The 22,722-nt window shown below is 37.9% G+C and overlaps 1 protein-coding gene across 1 annotated transcript in view; it reads right to left on the bottom strand.

Annotated features, from left to right (window-relative positions):
- Rsbn1 (round spermatid basic protein 1) overlaps nt 1–22,722 on the bottom strand; it is a 49,406-nt gene that overhangs the window by 13,670 nt on the left and 13,014 nt on the right. Inside the window, exon 2 of the mRNA XM_038311544.1 lies at nt 21,717–22,390. Within this exon, the coding sequence (XP_038167472.1) occupies nt 21,717–22,390 (674 nt within the window). The remainder of the gene's footprint in view (nt 1–21,716; nt 22,391–22,722) is intronic.

Here is a 22,722-nt window from a genome sequence, read left to right as displayed (position 1 = left end):
TCTATCCTAGTCCTTGCACCAGATGCCTAACAAGCCCTGAGTCTAAAACATTCAAAGCATCAGTTCTATCTCTGAACGCTTCCAGTCAGGAGCCAACAAATCCCTTGTCCCTTAAATCCGCTTGTAATTGAGAATCCTACAATGTGTTACCAAGTGTACTCAGGTATACCTTTCCCACATAAGCATACTGCTTCAGTAATATCTGTCTCTAGTTCCTTTTTTTTTTTTTTATCAATTCTCCTCACTTTTTAATTCACTTTTCATGTCACTGCAATCTGGCTTCTGCTCGTCCAAAAACAGATCACTAATGACCCCCCACAGACAAATCACAGTTTTCTAGTCATCACTGTATCCTTAGCTTCCTTCCAGGCACCCTCCTCTAGTTGCAGAGTTGGTCTATTTCTCTTTCTGAGTTTATTATACATACCCTGCTATATTCTGTATCTAATTCTCTACATAAAAGCTGTCCCCAGAGTCAGCTCTGCAGGGACAACTATGGGTCAGACTATGGACACTAAACGCGGGGCCTACAAACACTGAGCACACTTTCTCCTAAGCGTTCCTTCTACTCCTAAACTTGTTTGTTGACAGGGAGGAGATAGTTCTATATTTGCTTCACCAAGCAATGCTAAACATTTTCTCAATTCCCAAATTAGGAATTTATAAGCCCCTTTCCTCATCCCTTAAATAACAAATTTTATCCCTCTAAGTCATGCCTTAGTGCAAGAAACAATCATTTCTTATCTAATTGCAAAAATCTCAAAATCACTGTCCTTACATGGGGTTTGCCATGAGTCATCCTACATGGTGCCTACAAATGATCTCCTAAGGAAAGGGTACTTTACCACCCAGCTTTCCTCTTTAAATGCTTCAAGCAGTTCCTTTAAGTTCAAAATCCTCATGGCTTATCAAGTTCCTTCTGATCTAGTATTCCAAAAGAACTGTATGATTTGCCACATTTTAATACACACTCTAAGCTTTGCTGGCTTCCAATTTTCACATGGTATTACTGTCGACCATTATAACTTCAACTTATTCCTCTAGGTAAGTAAATAGGCCAATGAGAAGACAAATCTAAACAAGGTTTCCACTTAAAGAAATCAAGTGTGTGAAATTTACAGGTATTAGACAAGTTGGATTTAAAGTTTTAACTAGATTAAAATAATAACAACAATAAGAGATAAGAGCATTTGACTAGCATGTGTAAGGGTAACACATCTAATACACCAGACTAGTCTGGCCACCTCTGCTTGTTTGGACCAGAGCCTCCACGTTCTGGTGAGGACATACCCCACTCATATAATCCTCCAGGCCATGCACAAGACATATTCCAACCTGTCTTCCCAGCCAGACTCTGCACAACTTGCACCAGGGTCTTGCCAGGTGAGTCCACCCTCTACGTACTCTTTCCAAGCCCCAGATCTCCCCCAAACTCTGGGTGCCAGCCACAACCTCTGTGTCCACTTAAAATTATTCCACCTAAGCTATACCAATCTTTAGGATCAAAACAACCTACATATACTGTGTTCCAACTGACTGACCATATCAAACACAGACAAAAGAAGTCCACAATACTAGAGCTTTCAACAAAAATACAAACAATATGAAAGATAGAGGCAGTATCCTTCTCTCCCGCTAAGATCCACCAATCCTATAGAAATGTTTGCCAATGAAATTTTCCTAGATGAACACCAGGACACAGAATTTAGAAGACCAACTTTAAACTTTAACGAATTCAAGGAATTTAAAAAACAAAAAAGAAACAACTCAAGAGAATAAATACCTGAGTATATACTCAGTATATATATACCATATATTCACAGTATATATAATCAATTTGTAAAAATTAATAGCTTTTGTATACACCAATAACAAACACACAGAGAAAGAGATCATGTGGACACTCCAATTCAGAATAACCTCAAAGAAAATATATTAAAACCTAATCAAGGAAGTAAAGGACCTGTACAATGTAAACTTTAACCCTCTGAAGGAAGAGATGGAGAAAGCTACTAGAAAATGGAAAGACACTTCATACTCATGGGCTGGTAGAGCTAATACTGTGAAAATAAGATCCTGCCAAAACTCATTTACAGATTCAATACAATCTCAATCAAAATCCCCATCTTATTATTCACAAAAATATTGGAAAAAAATCCTAAAATTCAAATGGAACCACAAAGGACTATGGATAGCCAAAACAATTCTGAGCAAAATGAACAATGCTGGACGGATTACTATTCCAGACCTCAAAAGATATTAAAAGCTATAGTAACAAAAAAACAAAATGGCAATGACACAAAAACAGACATAAAGAGCAATGCAACAAATCAAAGACCCAAACACTGCGTATATATAACTACAGTCATCTGGTATTAGACAACGCTGCCAAATTGGAGAAAAGATAGCATCTTCAGTAAATGGTGCTGAGTGCAGGGATTAAAAGTGTGCAGTGGTGGTGCACACCTTTAATCCCGGCACTCGGGAGACAGAGGCAGGCGGATCTCAGTGAGTTCGAAGTCAGCCTGGTCTACAAACAAGTTTCAAAATAGCCCAGACTGTTACACAGAGAAACCCTGTCTCGAAAAACCAAAAAATAAAAAAATAAAAATAAATGGTGCTAAGAATACTACATGTCCACATGTAGAAGAATTAAGTCTGTATCTATCACCTTGCACAAAACTAACTCCAAACGCATCAAAGACTTAAATGTAAAACCGGAAGCACCGACACTGCTAGAGCAAACATAAGCAGTTCCTCACAGGATATAATTATAAGAAAGAATTCTCCAAATTAGAGCAGATTTGCCCAGAAACTGAGACCAACAACTGGCAACAGCACTTCTTAAAATTAAAAAGCTTCTGCATGGCTAAAGAAACCATCGAATGAAGAGGAATCTCACAGAATGGGAGAGAATATTGCCAACATAGATATGTCAGAGAATTAATATCCAGATAACTAAACTAAGTAAATAAACAAATGACCCTTTTCAAAAAAAATGAGCTTGGGATCTCTGAATGGTGTTCTCAGAAAAATAAAAATGGCTAAAATACATCTAAAAAATTCATTGTCCCTAGGAGTAAGGAAAATGCAAATCAGAACAACTTTGAGATTTTATCTTACCCAAGTCAGCATAGCGAAGATCAACACAACCAACAACAAATGCTGGAGAGAATGTGGGAAAGAGGGAACCCTCATTTACTGTTAGTGGGATTGCAAACTGTAAGCCACTCTGGAAGTCAGTTTGGAGAATCCTCAAAAACTAAAATTGAATATACTATATGACCTAAGCTATACGTTGTTATGCCTAAAGGACTCGACATGCTACACCAGATACTTGCTCAGCCATACTCACTGGCATTATGTTCCCAATGGCTAATAGTAGAAACAGCTGATGAATATATACAGTATCTGCAGTGGCGCTATGAGATGCTATCATCTGTAAGGAGAAGTGGAATATGAAGTCATGAAACCTGGTGGCAAATAAAAAGAATAAGACACAGAAAGAAAAAGGTTTCCCTTCTGTGGTTTTTAGCTCCAAATCTTCAGGTGTGCATGCTGTGTGGTTTGAGTAAGAATGGCCCCATAGATTTATATATTTGAATGCTTAGGCAATACTAGGTATTACCAGGCACTACTTGGGAGGGATAAGGAGGTGTGACCTTGTTGGAAGAAGTGTACCAAAAGGTTTAAAAAGTTGATTTCAAGCCCATAGTCTCTCTTGTCTTCCTGCTGTCTGAGGATTCACATGAAGAACTTTTTTTGTTGGTTGGTTGGTTGGTTTGTTTGTTTCAAGACAGGGTTTCCTTGTGGAACAGTCCTAGCTATCATGGAACTAGCTCTTATAGACCTGGCCTCAAACTCACAGAGATTCACCTGCCTCTGCCTCCTGAGTGCTGGGACTAAAGGCATGCTCCACCACCACCCAGCTTAGATGAAGAACTTTCAACTACTTCTCCAGTACCATGAATGCTTGCATGCCGCCATGCTCCCCACCATGGTTAGAACATTGAAACCTCTGAAACTCTAAGCCAGCCCCAATTAAATACTTTCTTTATAAGAATTGTCTTGGTCATGAAGTCTCTTCACAGCAATAGAACACTGACCTATTCTTATTGGTGTAAATAAGGACAAATATTTAAAATGTATTTAGGAATTATGCTGGGTTAGTAAAGTGGTTGTTATAACTTCACCGAGATCCATGCTTTCATTATACCCATCTCAAATAACTGTAAAAGCCAGTAAGGTAAAAATGGATGGGGGAGGAGAGACAATAATGTTCTGCATAGCAGGGTAGAAGTGATCTGAAGGAGGGAAATAAAATAAAGGGTGTTTTAATTAGGGACAAGAAAGATAAATACAGATGGAGGGAGATAGGTAAAATAACAGAAAGGATGTCTGGAAAGTCATAAGGCATTGTATTATTATCTACCTACCTAAAATTATATATAATACATATTGTGTTTACATATGTAGTTTAAAATTTCCATCTGGGCTGACAATGCTCCTCCCAAGAGCCACAGACTATGTAACAAAAAAACAATACCAGGCAAAACCGCTTCTGAGTTTTTGGTCAATGCTGTCCAAGAGACTCTTAAAACCTTTATGGGTATTGTTGTTGCCCCTCGGTTGCCTCCCAAAGGTTGAAGGCAAGTCCGTATTATTGGACACCATATACTTCAGGCATAGAACCTGGAAAATCAAGAGATACACCTTACCTGACAGCCTCCTTCATATAACCAGAAGTCTCCGTGAAGATTCCAAGGGAGGGAAGCAACCAAAAGTCCTACCTAGCTATGACACCTAGGAACTACAATAACCAGTATGGCAAAATATCCCTAAGGATGCAATAGCAGCACACATACTTTGGCAGTAACTAACAACTCTCTAGTTGGATTTAAGGCCTGTTCAACAAGAAGGAAATCATGCCCCTACTAGACACCTAGCCAACTCCATGCGTATAATGAAAGCATGGATCTTGGAGAACTTACAACAGCCACTTTACTAAGCCAGCATAATTTCTAAATGCATTCTAAATATTTGTCCTTATTCACACAGATAAGAATAGGTCTCATTTCTCATCAAAGAAATGTCTCCTTACAACAGATGGAGAAAATTATAGAAAACCACAACAAATTAAATGCACAGAACAAGTGGCAGTATGGTACTCAGCTCCATCTTATATATCTATAATGCAACTCCTACACTTAAGGCTCAGGGATCATAGCAGAAGAAGAGATAGAAAGAACAGGAAATTTTCTGTGACACTGTGCCTCCTAGAAATATCAGAGAAGCTACACCTATGAAATATTACCAACATTTACAACCTAATAAGATCTGAATAAGCATAATATCAATAGACAGGCTAACATGGAAGGGGGAAACTCATGGGGCCTAAACCCTAGACCAGAGGACTACAGGCAACAAGAAATGCTGACAGCAGGAGACACAGTCTTTTCCAGGAAGAGCCCCCAACTGGTTATCCAATACCAAGTAGTCAAACCTGAAACCATATACATAAAAGCAACAGCATATGAATTAGGAGGTTGAATTTACAATTTATAAATGCTGTGGGACAATGGTCTTGTATTGTTTTAATAAAACGCTGATTGGCCAGTAGCCAGGCAGGAAGTAGCAAACGAGAATTCTGGGAAGAGGAAAGACTCAGTCTGCAGTCATCATCTAGACACAGAGGAAACAAGATGAGAATGCCTCGCTGATAAAAGGTACCAAGTCCCGTGGCTAACACGGACAAGAATTATGGGCTAATACAAGTTATAAGAGTTAGTAAGAAACCTGAGCTACTAAGTCAACCAGTTTATAATTAATGTTAACCTCTGATTGTTTCTTTGGGACTGAGCGGCTTTGAGTAAAGAAGAAAACTCACCCAGAACACATCTTTACTAAAGAACTGGTTAAACAAGTTAACAAATGGTTGATAAGGAAGAAAACATAAGCTGTTAACTTATATCAGACGTTGGCAAACTCCAACCCACAGATCTAACACAGGACTGCCAAGTTGAACTGGAAAACATCCTACCCATTCATGTCTACTAACACACAATGGCAGAATTAAGTAGTAAGTGCTTCAGATAGAGGCAAATACTATACAGTTCTTTGTATTAAAAGTTTATATACCCCAGTTTAGCTATAGGCAGTATGATCCTAAAATACTATGCAGTCCTTCTTAGAGCAGTTTACCAGCTGGGTGTGACAGTGAACACTTTTAGTCCTGGCACTAGGGAGGCAGAGGCAGAGGAATCTCTGGATTCAAGGTCAGCCAGGTCTACAGAGTGAGGTTCAGGACAGCCAGAGCTACACAGAAAAAATTCTGCCAAAAAGGGTAGAGCGGGGGAGGAAGAGGAGGGAAGAAATTTACCTTTCCCAGTTTAAAACACTCACATGAGAAATCAGGCAGTGTGTGTTTAAATATAAACGCTGTATCATAAACTGCAGTGTATCTGTAATACAATATAATGCCTCACATAAATACAATTTATATATGCTAAGGCTAGAGATAGAGTAATCAACCATTATAATCTGACAAACAGAGAGAAAAGAAAAGAGCTGTTGATCAACACTGTCACTTGCATTAAAATTTCTAATAAATGCAAAATTTGTTAGTTATTTAAATAATTAGTAGCACAAGTCAGACTATGAATAGCATTTATAAGCACAGTCAACATGCACCAACTGTGTAAATCTGATGCCAAACAGCAAACCACTAATTATTCCTAAGTATTCTGTATTTCTTGTTTTTAGTGAGAATTTCCTGGGCACATGGCCAGTGAGCTAGGCTTCCTGGCAGCCAAGTATACCCTGTGATTAAGTTATAGCCAATAGGACGCAAGTTAGAAGTGCAACTTTCATAACAAACCATCTTGTCTTTCACTTCCTTTCTTTGCTAGCAGAACCCTGGGTGATATAGAGCCAGATGCATCCAAGCATGTAATAAGAATGGCCAAACTTAAAGACAGAAGGAACTAGCACCCTGGATAAAGCGAAACAGTGTTGCCAAACTCTAGATTGCTATAAGAAAAAAAAAAAAAAACTTCCTTTCCTAGCCACCTTATCTCCATTCTCTTTGTTATGGTAATTTTGGTTGCATAGGTAACACTGGCAATATTATAATCTGACCTGTACTTGAGAAAAAAAAACCTACCACTACATTACAGCCAAAAGAAACTAATCATAGTGATGAGGTACTTGCAAACCATACAAGTGAAAGAAGTACAAGTTAAAAGTATAGTTTAAATATTAATAAAAGATTAAAAGAGAAAACAACAGTCTTCAAATACCTTGAGGCCAACATGGCTTGTCCCCCCCAAAATGCTAAAAGTTCTGTCTTAGTGTGGTGATGCTGGAATATGGTGGAGAAGTAATTAGGACACTGGAATATCACCTTAGAAAGAAAGTACCACATTACAGAAAGCTGACACACAGAACACATAAAGTTCCTAAGAGATATTTAAAAGTGAGCTGGCACCTCTTGTGAATCCCTTTGCCACATGGCCACTGACCATACTCACCCAGAATTGAGTCAGATGTATGTTAGTGACATGCTGCTGAATCCCTAGTACATTGAACAAATAAATAAATAAATAAATAAACAAACAAACAAACCTTTTGTCTTTATAGTGTACCTGGCCATTGCTAGCTTGTGATAGCAACAGAAAACAGACTAAGAATTTTAGCACAAGAGAGTAGATAAGAATAGTAAAAAGTCCAAATCATTCATATACTATAAACTTATATTGTATGTCAGGGATTGCCGTCAACACAGATATAGAAAACCTATTCCTGACTCCTTAAAGCTTATAGTCTACTGGGGAAAGACAAACTAACCTACAATACTTAATTCAAACTGTGGGGTCTTAAGAATAGAAAACAAAAACACTACAATAGAGTATGAAATCTCAATCCAATATATAAATGTCCATTAAAGTAACATTAAGCTAAAATCTGACAAAAAGTTTAGAGAGAGACAAGACTCTATTAATAGTTACTCTCGGGCTGGAGAGATGGCTCAGCGGTTAAGAGCACTGATTTTTCTTCCAGAGGTCCTGAGTTCAATTCCCAGCAACCACATGGTGGCTCACAATAATAACTTCTGGCCTGCAGGGACAGAACATTATATACATAATAAATAAATATTAAAAAAAAGAATTACTCTCTCCAAGGGGTTTGTGTGTGTGTGTGTGTGTGTGTGCGCGCGCGCGCGCGCGCATGCACACATACAAGCATAGTGGTGTACACCTTTAATCCTAGCTCTCCCAAGGCAGAGGCAGGCAAATCTCTGAGTTTGAGACCACTTCGGTCTACAGAGTAAATTCCAGGACAGCCAGACAGAGCTACACAGAAAAATCCTAGCAAATAAACAGATAAAACACCTAACAAGTTGGTAAGTCATTAGGTCTAAAGGAAGAGGAAGCTCCCAACTTGCCTGTCTTTGTTTTAGAGCTGGGAGTCTTACTGTTATGTCCAGGCTGACCTCAAACTGTGGAGCTCAAGATCCTACCTCAACCTCCCACGTAGCTGAAACTACAGAATGTGTCTTCACGGCAAACCATACTTCTCAGTTTTTAAAGCAGGGTCTTATAATACCCAAGATGGCCTGCCTGAAACTCACATTATGTAGCTGAAGATCACCTTGAACTTCTGGTCCTCCTGCCTCCGCCTCCTAGTTCTGGGACTGCAGATGTATGCCACCATATCTAGTTAACACAGTGCTGGGATTCAACCCAGAGCTAGCATGCTAGGCAAGCCTTCTCCTACATAAGTTACATCCTCAAACGCCCATATTCGCCTTTTTGTTTTCAGTTTTGTTTTTTTAGTATTCAGAGAAGCAGAGAGAGAGAGAGAGAGAGAGAGAGAGAGACAGAGACAGAGACAGAGACAGAGACCAATTAGAAGGATTCTATAATATTCAAAGTAACAAATAGCTCAGGAGGTGAATTGATCTTAGATGGAGTTGGGAGAAAAGATATATGAAAGAACCAAGATTAAACTATCAGGACTTAGAGAAAGACTGGATCTGACAAAAAAAAAAAAAAAAAGGACAAAGTATCAAGGATTACTACCATTTTGTATCATTTCCAACCAGATAGGAAAGAATTACATATTCTCTCTTCTCTGAAAGAGGAGTTTGGGTAGTAAGATGCTTTCTTCTGATTTGGACAACATGAATGTGAAGCATGGGACATGCTGGGTAAACACCCCAAAGATGTGCAGGTTGCTATGAATGTTAACTTACTGGAAAAGGGGACTTTGAGGGTGCGAATAAATAAGGATACTGAGATGGATTGTCCAAGTGGACCTCACATGCATCCTTCTAAGACTGCGGCAGAGGAGATGGGACTAGAAAAGAACATCACCTCACCGCTCTTCCAGTCAGCTCCAAGAGTCCTAACAGAGTGCTGCGACATATTCTAATTTCCTGGCAAAAATGTAATGGTTCTTAGCTATAGAAATTAAAAGCCCCAGAGAAAAAACCATGATAATTGGAGTTTTGCTCAGAATGCTATGGATTCCTTACTGAGTCACAGACTAGGAAGTTCCACTTATATGACTGCAGGGCTTCTGACCAGTTTTATAGTAACTCATGTTTACATATGAACAGAATACCAGATCACTTTGGAAGAAAACCTGTAATAGAAGTAGAGCTTAAGAAAAACAGAATTTGTAAAACAAAGCATAAGAGAAAATTTGATTAATTTAATAATTAAAATATTTCACCAGAGGAATAAGAGAGGGGATTGTATTTATGACAGAGTAATGATGGAGGAGGGTCATCTGTCTATGTGTTACTTTCATTGCTTTAATAAAGAAACTGCCTTGGACCTTTGATAGGACAGAAAATTAGGTAGGCAGAGTAAACAGAACAGAATGCTGGGCAATGAGGCAGTTGCCATGCTGGGAAGAAGGCAATGAGGCAGTCGCCATGACTCTCCTCTCTGAGACAGATGCAGGCTAGAATCTTCCCGGTAAGCCACCACTTTATGGTGGTACACAGATTATTAGAAATGGGCTAATCAAGATGAGAGAATTAGCCAATAAGAGGCTAGAACTAATGGGCCAGGCAGTGTTTAAAAGAATACAGTTTACGTGTAATTATTTCGTGTGTAAAGCTAGCCGGGTGGCGGGATGCAGCCCCACTGTTCTGGGGCTAAGCTAGCCATGCGGGAACAGGGTGGGAACGCAGCCTGCAGCTTCTTCTACAGAGTAACAGAAAGTTATTTTAAAAGCAACAGCAGACAAGAATGAACCTTCTCAAATTCAAACCATTATAGCTAAAATTTATCTGCAATACAACAAAAAGAAAAATATATAATAAAAGAAAAAGTTTAGAGGACTAACCTGAGCCCAAGAGATGAAATAGCCACAGCAATATAACAAGTCCCCACTCAAAAAAGAAAATTAAAGCCAAGAAGATGCTCCAAGAATAAATACAGCAAGTGCCTGCAGGCCCAGGACCCACATGGTGGAAAGAAAAAAAATTCTGACTCCCCTAAGTTGTCCTTTGACCTCTACATATATGTTCCATGTATGTGTATATGTGTGATCAATGTAACAAAAATGTAAAAAAAAAATAAGTAAATTAAACTATCAGTTGGAAGACCTAGCATACAATAAAAACATCAGCAAAAAAAAAAAAAGTGAGAGGGGGAGAGGGGAGGGGACGGGAAGAAGGGAGGGGAAGAGGGGAGGGGAGGGGAGGGGGGGAGGGAAGGAGGGGAGAGGGGAGGGGAGGGGAGGGGAGGGGAGGGGAGGAGAGGAGAGAGAGGAGAGGAGAGGAGAGGAGAGGAGAGGAGAGGAGAGGAGAGGAGAGGAGAGGAGAGGAGAGGAGAGGAGAGGAGAGGAGAGGAGAGGAGAGAGAGGAGAGGAGAGGAGAGGAGAGGAGAGGACAATAGAATTAAAGAATTAAAGCTGGAAATGTTGCTCAGAGGTAGAATACTTGCCTACCATGGCTAAGAGTCTGGATTCAATCCCAGCAGAAAAGAGGGAAAGGGGGATGAAGAAGGAGAAGGGGAAAAGAAAGAAGAGGAAGAGCGGTAAATGAGAGCAGGGAGATAAGAAAGGGGAAGGAAAGGGGACGAGAAAAGAAAAGAAATAATTGAAAATGTACTCAAATGGGAGAATATATATTTCCAGAGTTCAACTGCACTGATGAAGTTTCATTTCTTGGGTTACATGATATGAATCAATTTATTTATATTTCTTTATATGCTTGATACATTTCATAGTAATTAAAAAATCTCATTTCAAAGCATATTACCCTTAATATTCTTAATTTTTATAATGAAGAACTGTTGAAAACTTCAAATATAGAGGGAGGAAGAGCCCCAAAAGGATCAGAAATGATGACAACATTGGATTCCTCAGCAGAAACACTGAAGTGTGAAAGACACTGGAACAGTGCCGTTACACTGAAGAAAATTACCTCTGACCTACAACTCCATACCTATCTGAATTATCAACCACATGGCACAGTAGAACAAAGACTTCCTACATATGAATCACTGAATCTCAGCAACAGTTCTAAACTCTTAAAAGAAAAATGTAAATAGAAATCCCAGGTAATATATGTGAACAGACATTTACTTCAATAATTACAACACAGAAATATTATAAAGCAGTAAATACCCAAGAACAAGAACTGTAACATCCAATGCCCTCAACACAGAGGCTGACAATCAATGAACTAGAACTTTGTGCATCAACATAATCCTTATACAGTGTTGTTGAACCAAAGCTAGGATTCTAAAAAAATGCATGTGATACAGTAGTAAAAGTTACTTGTTATTTTATATTCATGCTATTGTGAGTGCTGTTTCTCTCTTGCCTAACATAACCTGGGGTAAGTAGACTACCCAGAATCTATAGTAAACCTCTGAACCTATTTCATGTTTAGGGTGGTATATCAAATGCAGGCCTTTTGTCTAAAGAAATAAGGGTTATCAGAGGCTATTTTTTTCCCATAGTGGCTACCAAAAACTCAAGGTCAGACTCCCAGAAATACAGTAATAGTCATGATGATATAAACTGGACATGAGTCAAACAAAAGTCACCAGGGTAATTACCAGTATAAACCAGTTTCTGCTGTGGGACAATGGTCTGTACCCTGTCATTTGTATTTTAAATAAACACTGATTGGCTATTAGCCAGGCAGGAAGTAGAGGCAGGACAACAAAAATTCTGGAAAGAGGGAAGTTTCAGTCTGCAGTCGTCACCCAGACAGAGAGGAAACCAGACACAGAGCAAGCAAGATGTGACTGCCTCACCGAAAAAGGTATCAAGCCACGTGGCTAACACAGACAGGAATTATGGGCTAATTTAAGTTATAAGAGTTAATAAGAAGTCTGAGTTAATAGGCCAATCAGTTTATAATTTATGTAGAGCTCTGTGTGTTTATTGGGACTAGCCAGCTGTGGGACCTGGTGGGACAGAAATCTCTGTCAACAAGTTTCTGACGAATAGACATTAAGTCATCTACTAGATTTAAAATATACCATAAAAAGCATGTTGTTGAACACCCATATCTATCTCCCTCTCCTTCTACAGTAGATCAAGGTTACTAGTCACTCTGATACTAGAAAACCAAATATAACTGGAGATTCTCAAAATATACATCAAAGTATGGAATTAGTAAAAATTATAAATTACAAATTCAAGACAAAGATTGCTTCTAGGAAAAGAAAAACTTGTCTTTTAAAGAACACATACAAAGCAGTAATTCCTTTATATAACTTATCCTCTTTTCATATAAAATAGAGGAGGCAAAGGTTGGAGAAGTGGGGATGGCTTATTATTACTGAAAATCCTAAGCAAATGGATAGTTTCTGTTTGGAATGATGGGAAAAAAATCCTGGAAATAGAAAGTACTGATGATTATGTAACATTCTGAATGTAATTAATTCCACAGAATCACAGACTTTAAGTGATCAAAATGGTAAGGCTTATATTATGTATATTTTAAAAAAAAGAGGTTCAAGAAATAGGTGAGTTTATTGAAGTCCTCAGCTGAATTCTGATCACTGCCTGTAGTCCTAGCCCAAAGTTCAAGGTTATCTCCAGCTACACAGAGAGCTGGAGACCACTATGGGAAGCATGAGACCCTGTCTCAAAAGAATAAGTAAAAAAGAAGTAGGCTGAGGGTAAGAATCCAGAGCACAAACGGGGACAGTAGTTAACACAGGGTGGGAGCATCTTCTCTGAGAGACTGAGAAGGGATGAGGGACTGGGAATACGACTCAGTCCATACAGTGTTTGCTACATAAGAATGAGTAGCTGACTTCAGAGTCCCAAAATCCCAGTGCTGGCAAGGAGACAGATGATCCCTAGAGCTCACTGGCTACCCAATCCAGCTAAATTAGTGAGCTGCTGGTTCAATGAGAGATCTTCCCTCAAAATATAAGATGGAGAATGACTGAGGAAGACACATAATGTTGACTTCTGACCTATACACACACGTTCAAACATGCACAGACAGACAGACACACACACACACACACACACCCCACATATACAAACAACATCAAAGTCTTGAAGAAGAGGTAATAGGCAAATAAGCTGACTTTCCTAAGCAATGCTGCAAGTCTTCACAAAATCTTATAAAGAGATAAAGTCTCAAATGATTATCAGCCCCAAAAGGGTTTTTAGAATAATTTTGTACTATGTTAGACAAGATTATGCCTTAGTTTATGATGTTATGAAATTCTAAGAGTGTACCTACATATCAAATGAAAAGAATTACAATATGGTAGGTAGTATGTGATACAAAACAATGCCTCTTCAGGCCCAAAAAAAAAAAAAAAAGCTGCAGAGAAACCCTGTCTCGAAAAAACAAAAAAAAAAACAAAACAAAACAAAACAAAACAAAACAAAAACAATGCCTCTTAAATTTCTCTGATTACAGAAATTGAACCATTTGGGGCACTTACCTCACTTACTCCAAATTTAATGAATAGTAATCTCCAGAAGAATCTGAGATTATGACATTTTTCAATGAAAGCAAAAATCAAGCTGAGTTCTATCATTTCCTAAAGTATATTACAGTACAGTGGGTAGAGGAAAAACATGTCAGGAGCGCTGCAAGAAAGTAAAGAGAACAGAGCAGAACAAAGCAAAGCTGCTATGAACGTAGGCAATAATGGCAACAGGGGAAACCCATGTTGGTAAAATCAGGAGAGAAGGGTGTGGAATTAACCATGCTTAGCATGCACTCACAGGATCTGGTATGTTTGTAAGACACAAAATCTGAACCAGCTACCGCTCAAAGTACATACTGCTCTACAGCAACATATATATGGCTCTTTAGATTAGAAACTCAGCACTGCAGTTATTCTATATCATTTCTGAAAGTTAAATAAATCCCACTGTGTATCCAATACACACAACTTCTAAAACCACCCATTAAGACTAAGAACACCAAGCTTGAAATGTAACATACTGAAAACACTGTGTGTGTGTATGGGAGGGGTGGACTGTTCCACAGAACTTGTACTTCAGGAAGAAGCTTATTTAAGCTGACTGTTTAAAAAACATAAAGGAAAAAGCAAGCCAGCAATCTTCTTAACCTTGTGAACTATGAGTAGAAAAACATTCTTTAAAATATCCCATGGAAAAGCACTGAGTGGGTCAAAGTAATTTTATTACAAGCTGTACTGAGAACTAAAGAAAATAACCAAACCTGCTATGCATACTGTTTTATTTTCTAAAGGCAGCAACTTCAAATATTTACTTTTCCCTTTTATATAATACACTAATGCTTAGAGTTCCTCAAGGGTTTAGCTATTTCCCAATTACATACTATTTTACTAATTCCACTCTTCATCACAATTATCAACATTAAAAAATGTCAATATATCAATCAAAGGCTAGGGAAGTAATAAACCTTACCTTAACACATGATAGTGAAATAACTTGTCTGTTATTCTTTAAAACAAGACATTAAAGTTGGATAGTCCAATCCTACAGAATATTACTATTTTTTTTAGAATATTACAACTATAAAAGTAACATTTGCAAGTACTACTACCCAAATAAAAGTTAAAAAGCTATGTTCTCACTCAGGCCAGTGATGCAGTGAAAAACATGTCTAACTATATTTTTTAAGTATGCCCTTCAGTGAGATTTCTGATCATTAAGTACAGAAATTCTCTGAGAGAAAAAAATTATCAGAACTTAAAATATGAACATCTGCCCTACAAAATACACATCCATCATCCTTCTTCATGTATACACTTCAACCATTTAGTTGTTATATAGTGAGCCATCTCAGTGATGTTTAAACAACTTCCATGTTAACATCACTGTATTGTTAGTTTGCTACTGCTTTCATGTGCAAAGCATATAAATTTTCAGACCTGTGGTCTTTTATGAATCACCAACACTACCTGGGAGTGTTAGAAATGTAGGCTATATTGGGATGGCTCAGAGGTTGAAAGCACTGGCTGCTCTTCAGAGGACCTGGGTTCAGTTACCATTAGCCACATGGCAGCTCCTACCATCTTTAACTCCAGTGTCATGGTATCTGACACCTTCTTTTGGTCTCTGCAGAAGCCAGGCATATGCACAATGCACAGGCACACATGCAGGCAAAACACCAATACACATTAAGATGTAGAACGATTCTCAGCTGAATTATATGCACATTATAGTTTGCTAAGCTCTGAGCCCTAGACTTCCATACCATTCATATGGAGAGGGAAAAAAAACAATTCCTTGTTAAGGATCTGTCATTATTTGATCTTGGGAAGGTGACAACCAAAATATTGCCATCTATATAGGAAACAAGGACTTGAAGATGACTTCCTCTTTCCTAAAGCCCTGTGGTCTTTACAAGGACTAAAAGATTCAAACTCTTAACAATTCCTCTGATGCTTCAGGACTCCTATGAAACAGGGAGCTAAGGACTGAAGACTTTATTGTAGAGCTGTAACAACTTAGCCTAAAATCACTAGAAAGAGTTTTCAAATATCCAATACTGTAACCATAATTTACACCTAATTAAAAAGATCATGAATCACATTTATTCCCAAAGTGTATACAGATAAATTTTTTTTTTTTTTTTTTTTTTTTTGGTTTTTCGAGACAGGGTTTCCCTGTAGTTTCTAGAGCCTGTCCTGGAACTAGCTCTTGTAGACCAGGCTGGCCTCGAACTCAGAGATCCGCCTGCCTCTGCCTCCCGAGTGCTGGGATTAAAGGCGTGTGCCACCACCGCCCAGCTATAGATAAAATTTTTAAAGAAAAAAGACATAATGTCTTTTTCTATGGTATTTCTCCATTAACTAACCTAAAGATTCCACAAACATTCAAACATTTTTGGTCAAAACTGGTACTCAGCCAATAACCAATTAAAAATTAGAAATGGTACTTCTACAGAAGTATAAAAACACTGTCTTAATATATGCATGTTCTTTTAGAAATTCAAATTCACAAAGCTCGCCTTTAGCAGTCCACAGCAGCTAGTAATCAAACAAGAATCAGCTTGGAGTTCCAACTGACAAAATGAACTTACCTCTTGGAGTTTTAAAATAGTTGAGGACTATAAAATGTTCAAAAACAGTCTATACATGGATCCTAGCTTGATATAATGCAATAATTTAAAAATATAAAAGTAATAGAAGATCTAACTTTTCTTACACAAAACAAGCCTATAGTTTACTTCATGAGCTGAAGTTCTCAGAGGAGAAAAAAAAGGTGCCTGAATTAAGTTAAAGATTCTAAAAAGCTAATTGATTTTTTTAAAGATTTATTATGTATACATTTATGTATTTATTATGAATACAGTATTTATGTATTTATACAGATTTGTGTATTTATTATGTATACAGTATTCTCAGTATTCTGTATGCCTGCAGGCCAGAAGAGGGCACCAGATCTCATTACAGATGGTTGTGAGCCACCATGTGGTTGCTGGGAATTGAGCTCAGGACCTTTGGAAGAGCAGGCAATGCTCTTAACCTCTGAGCCACCTCTCCAGCCCAAGGCTAATTGATTGTTAAGAACTCTGTGAGTGTGGCGATCTGGAAAGAGGCAGTTCACAAACTACCTTCAGGTATCTTTAGACTACTTATTGTAGTCATTTATTGTCCATCTCTGTTTAAACTACCATCCTTACCATTTATTAGGTAAATCCTCCCTGGAATGTGCTGTTTATGTGTAACCTCCTCCGGCTAGAAAACAACATTTTAAAGCAGTGTGCTTAGTGAGCCCTCATGTGCATAGGAATCATGGAGGAATCTGCACACACGCACACTCTGATTTGGAAAATCTCAGTAAAAGCAAGAGCATACATTTGTGGTGATGCCAAAAACACTCAAGCACATTTTGATAGCAAGGTTCTAAAGAAAAGCTATAATTTACAATTCTTAAAATCCACCACCATCACAGTGTTTTGCAAAGTACTGGTCTTGAAATACTTTCAATTACATTCCTAACTTGTGAACCAAACACTTTTCCACCTTTATCTTATTTGATCCATCATATGCTGTATCATTTTTTAAAGATTTATTTTTTGTGTCTGTAAGTGTACATGCACATCTGTGGTGTGTATGCCTCCACATGTGCAAAGGCTATAAGGGGGTATCAGATCTCTGAGCTAAAGTTACAAACGTGTCCAAGATCCACAGCTAGTTAAATGGGCATTAGAATCCAAATCCAGGCCTCATGATTGCATAGCAAGTATTTTTAACCACTGAGCCATCTCACCTGTAGGCTATGTTATAATTTTTTAATTACTCCATTATTGCTAAAATCTAGGAAACATGTCCTAGTCTGCCTGCCTTCTTTGGTTTCTTCCCAAATTTTCACACTCACATGAAGGAATATTGCGCCTTTACCTTCACCTCTTCCCCATTCTACTACCATCTCTGCTTTGCCTACATGTTTATTAATCCAAAAACCTGTATTTCCCAACCTTAGACCCACATATCCAGCTACTAAATCTTTATAAATATAAGCCTAAATGTACATCTCCAGTTCAAAATCTCTCTTAACAGTTGGGGCCTACAGACTCCATAGAAGAACACCTGCCCAGCACACACAAAATCCTGGTTTCAATCTCTAGTATTAAATAAAGATGGAGTAGAGGTAATAAAAAGTACATCAAAAGATCTCTTAAATACCACAGCACCCCTGTTGCAGAATATTTGTTCACACTGTGAAGACGTGTCTGCCAAGGCACCTTCTGATTAATTTAATAAGGAGCAGATGGCCAATAGCTAGACAGGAAGAGGTTAGGCAGGACTTCCAGGGAAAGAGAGAATTCTGGGAAGAAAAAAGGGGAAGGTGCTAGGAGACATGGAAAGGAAACAGGAGGTACAAGATGGAAGAGAGATAACACCATGTAATAAACATACATTATATAAAGGGGTTTATTTAAGTTATAAATCTAGTTAGGAACAAGCCTAAGCTCTAGGTCAAGCTTTCATAATTAATAAGACATCTTTATGTCATTATTTGGTAACTGAATGGCTGGACAGAAATGGTTACACACACCCCCAAACCCTCACCAGACACCAACCTTTCTCAACCCTGTATCAACTTTCCTCATCACCCTCATCTTCCTAGTTCTCTAACCACATCTCGAAACTAGCCCTATTCCACTAAATCTAGTTAACATCCATTGAATAAGTTCTCAAATCTCATTGTTTTCTCCAAAAGACATCAGTTTGGACATGGAACTTTTCTCTCTAGTTACTATAGTAACCTTATTAGTTTTCTCAACCTTACCCTTTAATCTTTATAATCTGTTGTACTCCCCCTATTAAAAGTCACTAATAATCCCCATTATCTTTAGAAAAAGATTTTAGTATCTCATATAAAGCTTGACCCTTCTGACCACCCTTCAGTCTTATTCTCTCTCCCTTTCCTCACTCTTACCATCTCAGCAATGAGAACGTTCGCCCTTTTGCTTCTGAAGCTGTTCATAGTTCCCTGGATGTGGCGCATTCTCAAGACTATTTTGCATAGGCTAAAATTCCTTTTGATTAACAATGAGTACACAAAGCTAAGTACTGATCTGTTTTAAGAACCTCCTTAAGCATAACGTGCCTTAAAATGCCTTCTAAAATCACCACAAACTCTGCTCTCTCAACAACAGGATTTTCCCTGTGTACACCTCTATTCTTAAACTGTTTTATAATTGCTTTTTACTCATCTCCCTACTAGGTTAAACTTATCAGTTAGTCCTTTTAAGAATGGAGTGTTTGTTCAGGCACTGGAGTTATGGCTCAATGATTAAGAGCACTGACTGTTCTTCCAGAGGATCTGGGTTCAATTCCCAGCACCCAAATGCCAGCTCACAATTGCCTGTAACTCTACTTCGAGGGGACCCGACACCCTCACACAGACATGCATGCAGGCAAAACACCAATGCACATAAAATAAGTGAAGGAGGAGGAAGAAGGAGGAAGAAAGGAGGAGGAAGAGGAAGAAGAAAAAGAAGAAAGTACCTTGAAATACAGTCATAGACAATTATTATGGCTACATTATTAAACAGTAAACATACGCAAACAAAAACAAACGAAAAAAAAATTTTTATTTGACTTTATTTAACGTTTAACAGAAGTTCCTAAGACTATAAAACAGATTTCCAAAATATCCCAATTGTTCAATTTAATTCCCATAATCTAAGCATATTTATTTAAAAATATTAAAAGCAAAGCTTTTTTCTACTTAAAGATGAGACACAATTTTAACTTCACAACCACAATCTCTTCTCCAGTAGTTACAGAAGGAGTCAGACAGCCTTGCTTTCCATCCTGAGTCTTCTACTTTCTAAATTTATGACTTTGTTTAACAAATGAACAGTTTCTTCAATGGACAGCAGAGATTGATTGCTTACCTACCTCCTGGTTGTTGCAAATGCTCAGATACGAATGTGAAAACATTTCTACACACCATGAACAATGTGAACTAACATGCTAGCCTACTTTTCCACATCCATCAAAGATTTACAAATGCAAATTTCAAGTTTCATGGGCTATACAAAACTTAAGTTCCTGAAGACCAAGAGCAACAAGACCCACAATCTTCAATTGCCCTGTGTGTCTAAAGTAGTAATATCTAATTCCATAATAATCTAACATATTCTTTAGGAGTACTTATTTTATAAACCACAAAGTGAATCTCATGGTAAGTTGTTGGTACAGTCATTTAAATATCAGCTCCATTTAAAAATTTAACTGGAGGACAAAAATCAGCAGGGAATATTATTTTGAGATGTCTTAATTAATCTGAGTACTGTCTGTTGACATACAAACTCAACTATAGACAAATATGAACGTTGGAAAGTCACCTTTCCAAAACCATTATCTCCCCCCACAAATTTCTGACTTCTTTTTCAGATATGCTTGCTGGTCTGTCAGAATGAAAATTTATTCCTCTCATCTAAAAAAAGTGATGGAACATGTAAAATCCGCTCTCAGCAGCACCTTTCTTTGTTAACTACACACTAGATTAGAGCTGTTTCTTTTCTCTTCTGCAGTATTTATAAAAGTAGGATTCTTTAACTTTCAAAAGGACAAAACTCCTTTAAAAAAGAAAAAGAAAGGAAAATCTACTACAAAAGTCTGTACTTTGGTACCTGATTGTGGTAACAAGGCCAAAATCCAAGACGAAGCCCTTTACTGCACATCCAGTTCCAACATCTTGGGCAGACTCATCTTGCGACCTCTCCAGATTAGCTGCTCCTGCTCTCTCTACTGCAGAGAGAACTTCAATTAGAAAAATTCTGAAGTCCATACACCTAAATTGGATACTCCCCTCGTTGGAGGCAAGGATGGTAAGACTCACTAAAAAATTCAAGTTAGAAGAGGGTTCAGGCAAGTCTAAGTGACTTGAATTCACTATAATACAAGCAGCTGAGAGTCGGATTATGTAACTTTATTTACCTCAAAAAAAAAACTTAAGGGAAAAGAATGGCAGTAAATCACTATAAAACCTGAAAAGGCGGACTATACAATCTTTAAAAAGTGACACCTGAATCACAGCGTCTACAGATAGCTTAGTACTGCCCATCCACATTCACAATCTTTCTGAGAAAAGCAAGCAAACCAAAATTTTTTTAAAAACCTTCAGACTCATTATTGTTCTCTTTTTATCTCTACAATAACCCCACTGAAAGGAACACTTGGCTAAAAACATATTAGAAAGGAACAGTTCCCTGCTGACTTAAGCCTAACTGCCCAAGCAAGGCTTCAGAATACTCTTTATCTACAACAGTGCACAAGCAGAAGGAGCAGAGGCAATGGCAGTCTCTCCAGTGACATTCCCAAGTCACACACTTGGGGTGTATTTCTAGGACAGACTGCCAACAAGTTACTAAAAAAATGAAAGCAAAACCCGGTAAATAAATAAGCCATTACCCTTAAGTGTTCTATCCTGGTATCAGAGTCTTAACTAATGTTATCCTGAGGCTATTACACTAAATTATAGTCTACAGTGGTATTATCTGAGCATGAAGTCTGGATTCATTTTCAAGCCAATTTCCATAAACTCACGATGTATAAAGCATTTCTCCAAGCAAGTAGCAAGTCCTACACCAAAGATCTCAGCAATTAGGAATTACAATTTAAAGAACAGACAGTCTGAAATACTTTTATTACCAAGAATTTTTATAATGTGTGCAGGTGTGTGTTATGCAACACAATGAGGTTAATACTGTTGAGATACTATATTTACTATCCAATTGAACAATAATTTTACCTTACCTGAGTGTGAAAATTTGAAATGGTGGTTGTTTCAATATCTTTCTTGCCCAAAATTTCCATTTTCACTGGAGTGTTGGGAAAATTGAAAGCAAAGTAGTCCAAAAAGTCTGGGAGATAAGCAGCCGCTCCATGCACTATTGCTAAAGCATAGTAGGCAGCGTTTTTCTCATTCTCACTGAATGTCAAAGCAAGAAACTCCTCAGAAAATCTCTCCATCTCCATTGGAGACAAAAATGAGAGTTCGTCCATGTAAGCATGAAGGACAAGAGCACCACCATTGGACTGGTGCTCTTCATGAATAAAGTTGCTAAATTTAGTACCTGTTTTTAAGAAATTTCTGCGAATAGAGTGTTCTTGGTGCGTTGTAAAAGGTGTCTGTACTCCCTGGGGCACCCGATATTCTTGCATGCCCAAATTTAATCTGCACAGCTGTTCATCCTTCAGATATCTGAAGGACTCCTTATTAACTCCTGAAGTGCTATTTAGCTGTCCTTGGGTGAGAACTTCCTTGCTGATGCGGGTCAGGCCAGCACAGACGGTCTGTACTTCCTTATTATACATCTTAAGGCGTCTTCCTCGCATGTCTTCTCGGTGTTTCTTTTTCTTTTTCTTCTTTATTTTCTTCAAGACAAAATCATCAGCTCTCTGGGTTTTACCATTTTCATCTGCTGTTTCTGGCCACAATAATTAAAAATAAGTTAGTTGCTAGCACCAGTGTCAATATACATGTGTCTTAAGGTATTTGATCTAAAATTAAATAACTTCTCCTTAATTTCTGAGAATTTTTTACATCTTTTATTATTAAAACAAAAACGAGACAAAGATCTTAAAATACAGTAATATTCTGGGTCAAAGATTGTACTAAAAAAACTAATAGTGAGGTACTGCTGGAACTACAGTTAAGTGGTATGCATAACATATGTGCAAGGCCATGGATTCCCTCTGAAGCAACACACACACACACACACACACACACACACACACACAGGATATATTTAATATGACT

This window comes from Arvicola amphibius, chromosome 14 (genome assembly GCF_903992535.2).
Source record: "Arvicola amphibius chromosome 14, mArvAmp1.2, whole genome shotgun sequence".
NCBI classification, from domain to species: domain Eukaryota; kingdom Metazoa; phylum Chordata; class Mammalia; order Rodentia; family Cricetidae; genus Arvicola; species Arvicola amphibius.
The sequence above is the reverse complement of the archived record's forward strand: the minus strand, read 5'-3'. Positions and strand labels throughout refer to the sequence as shown.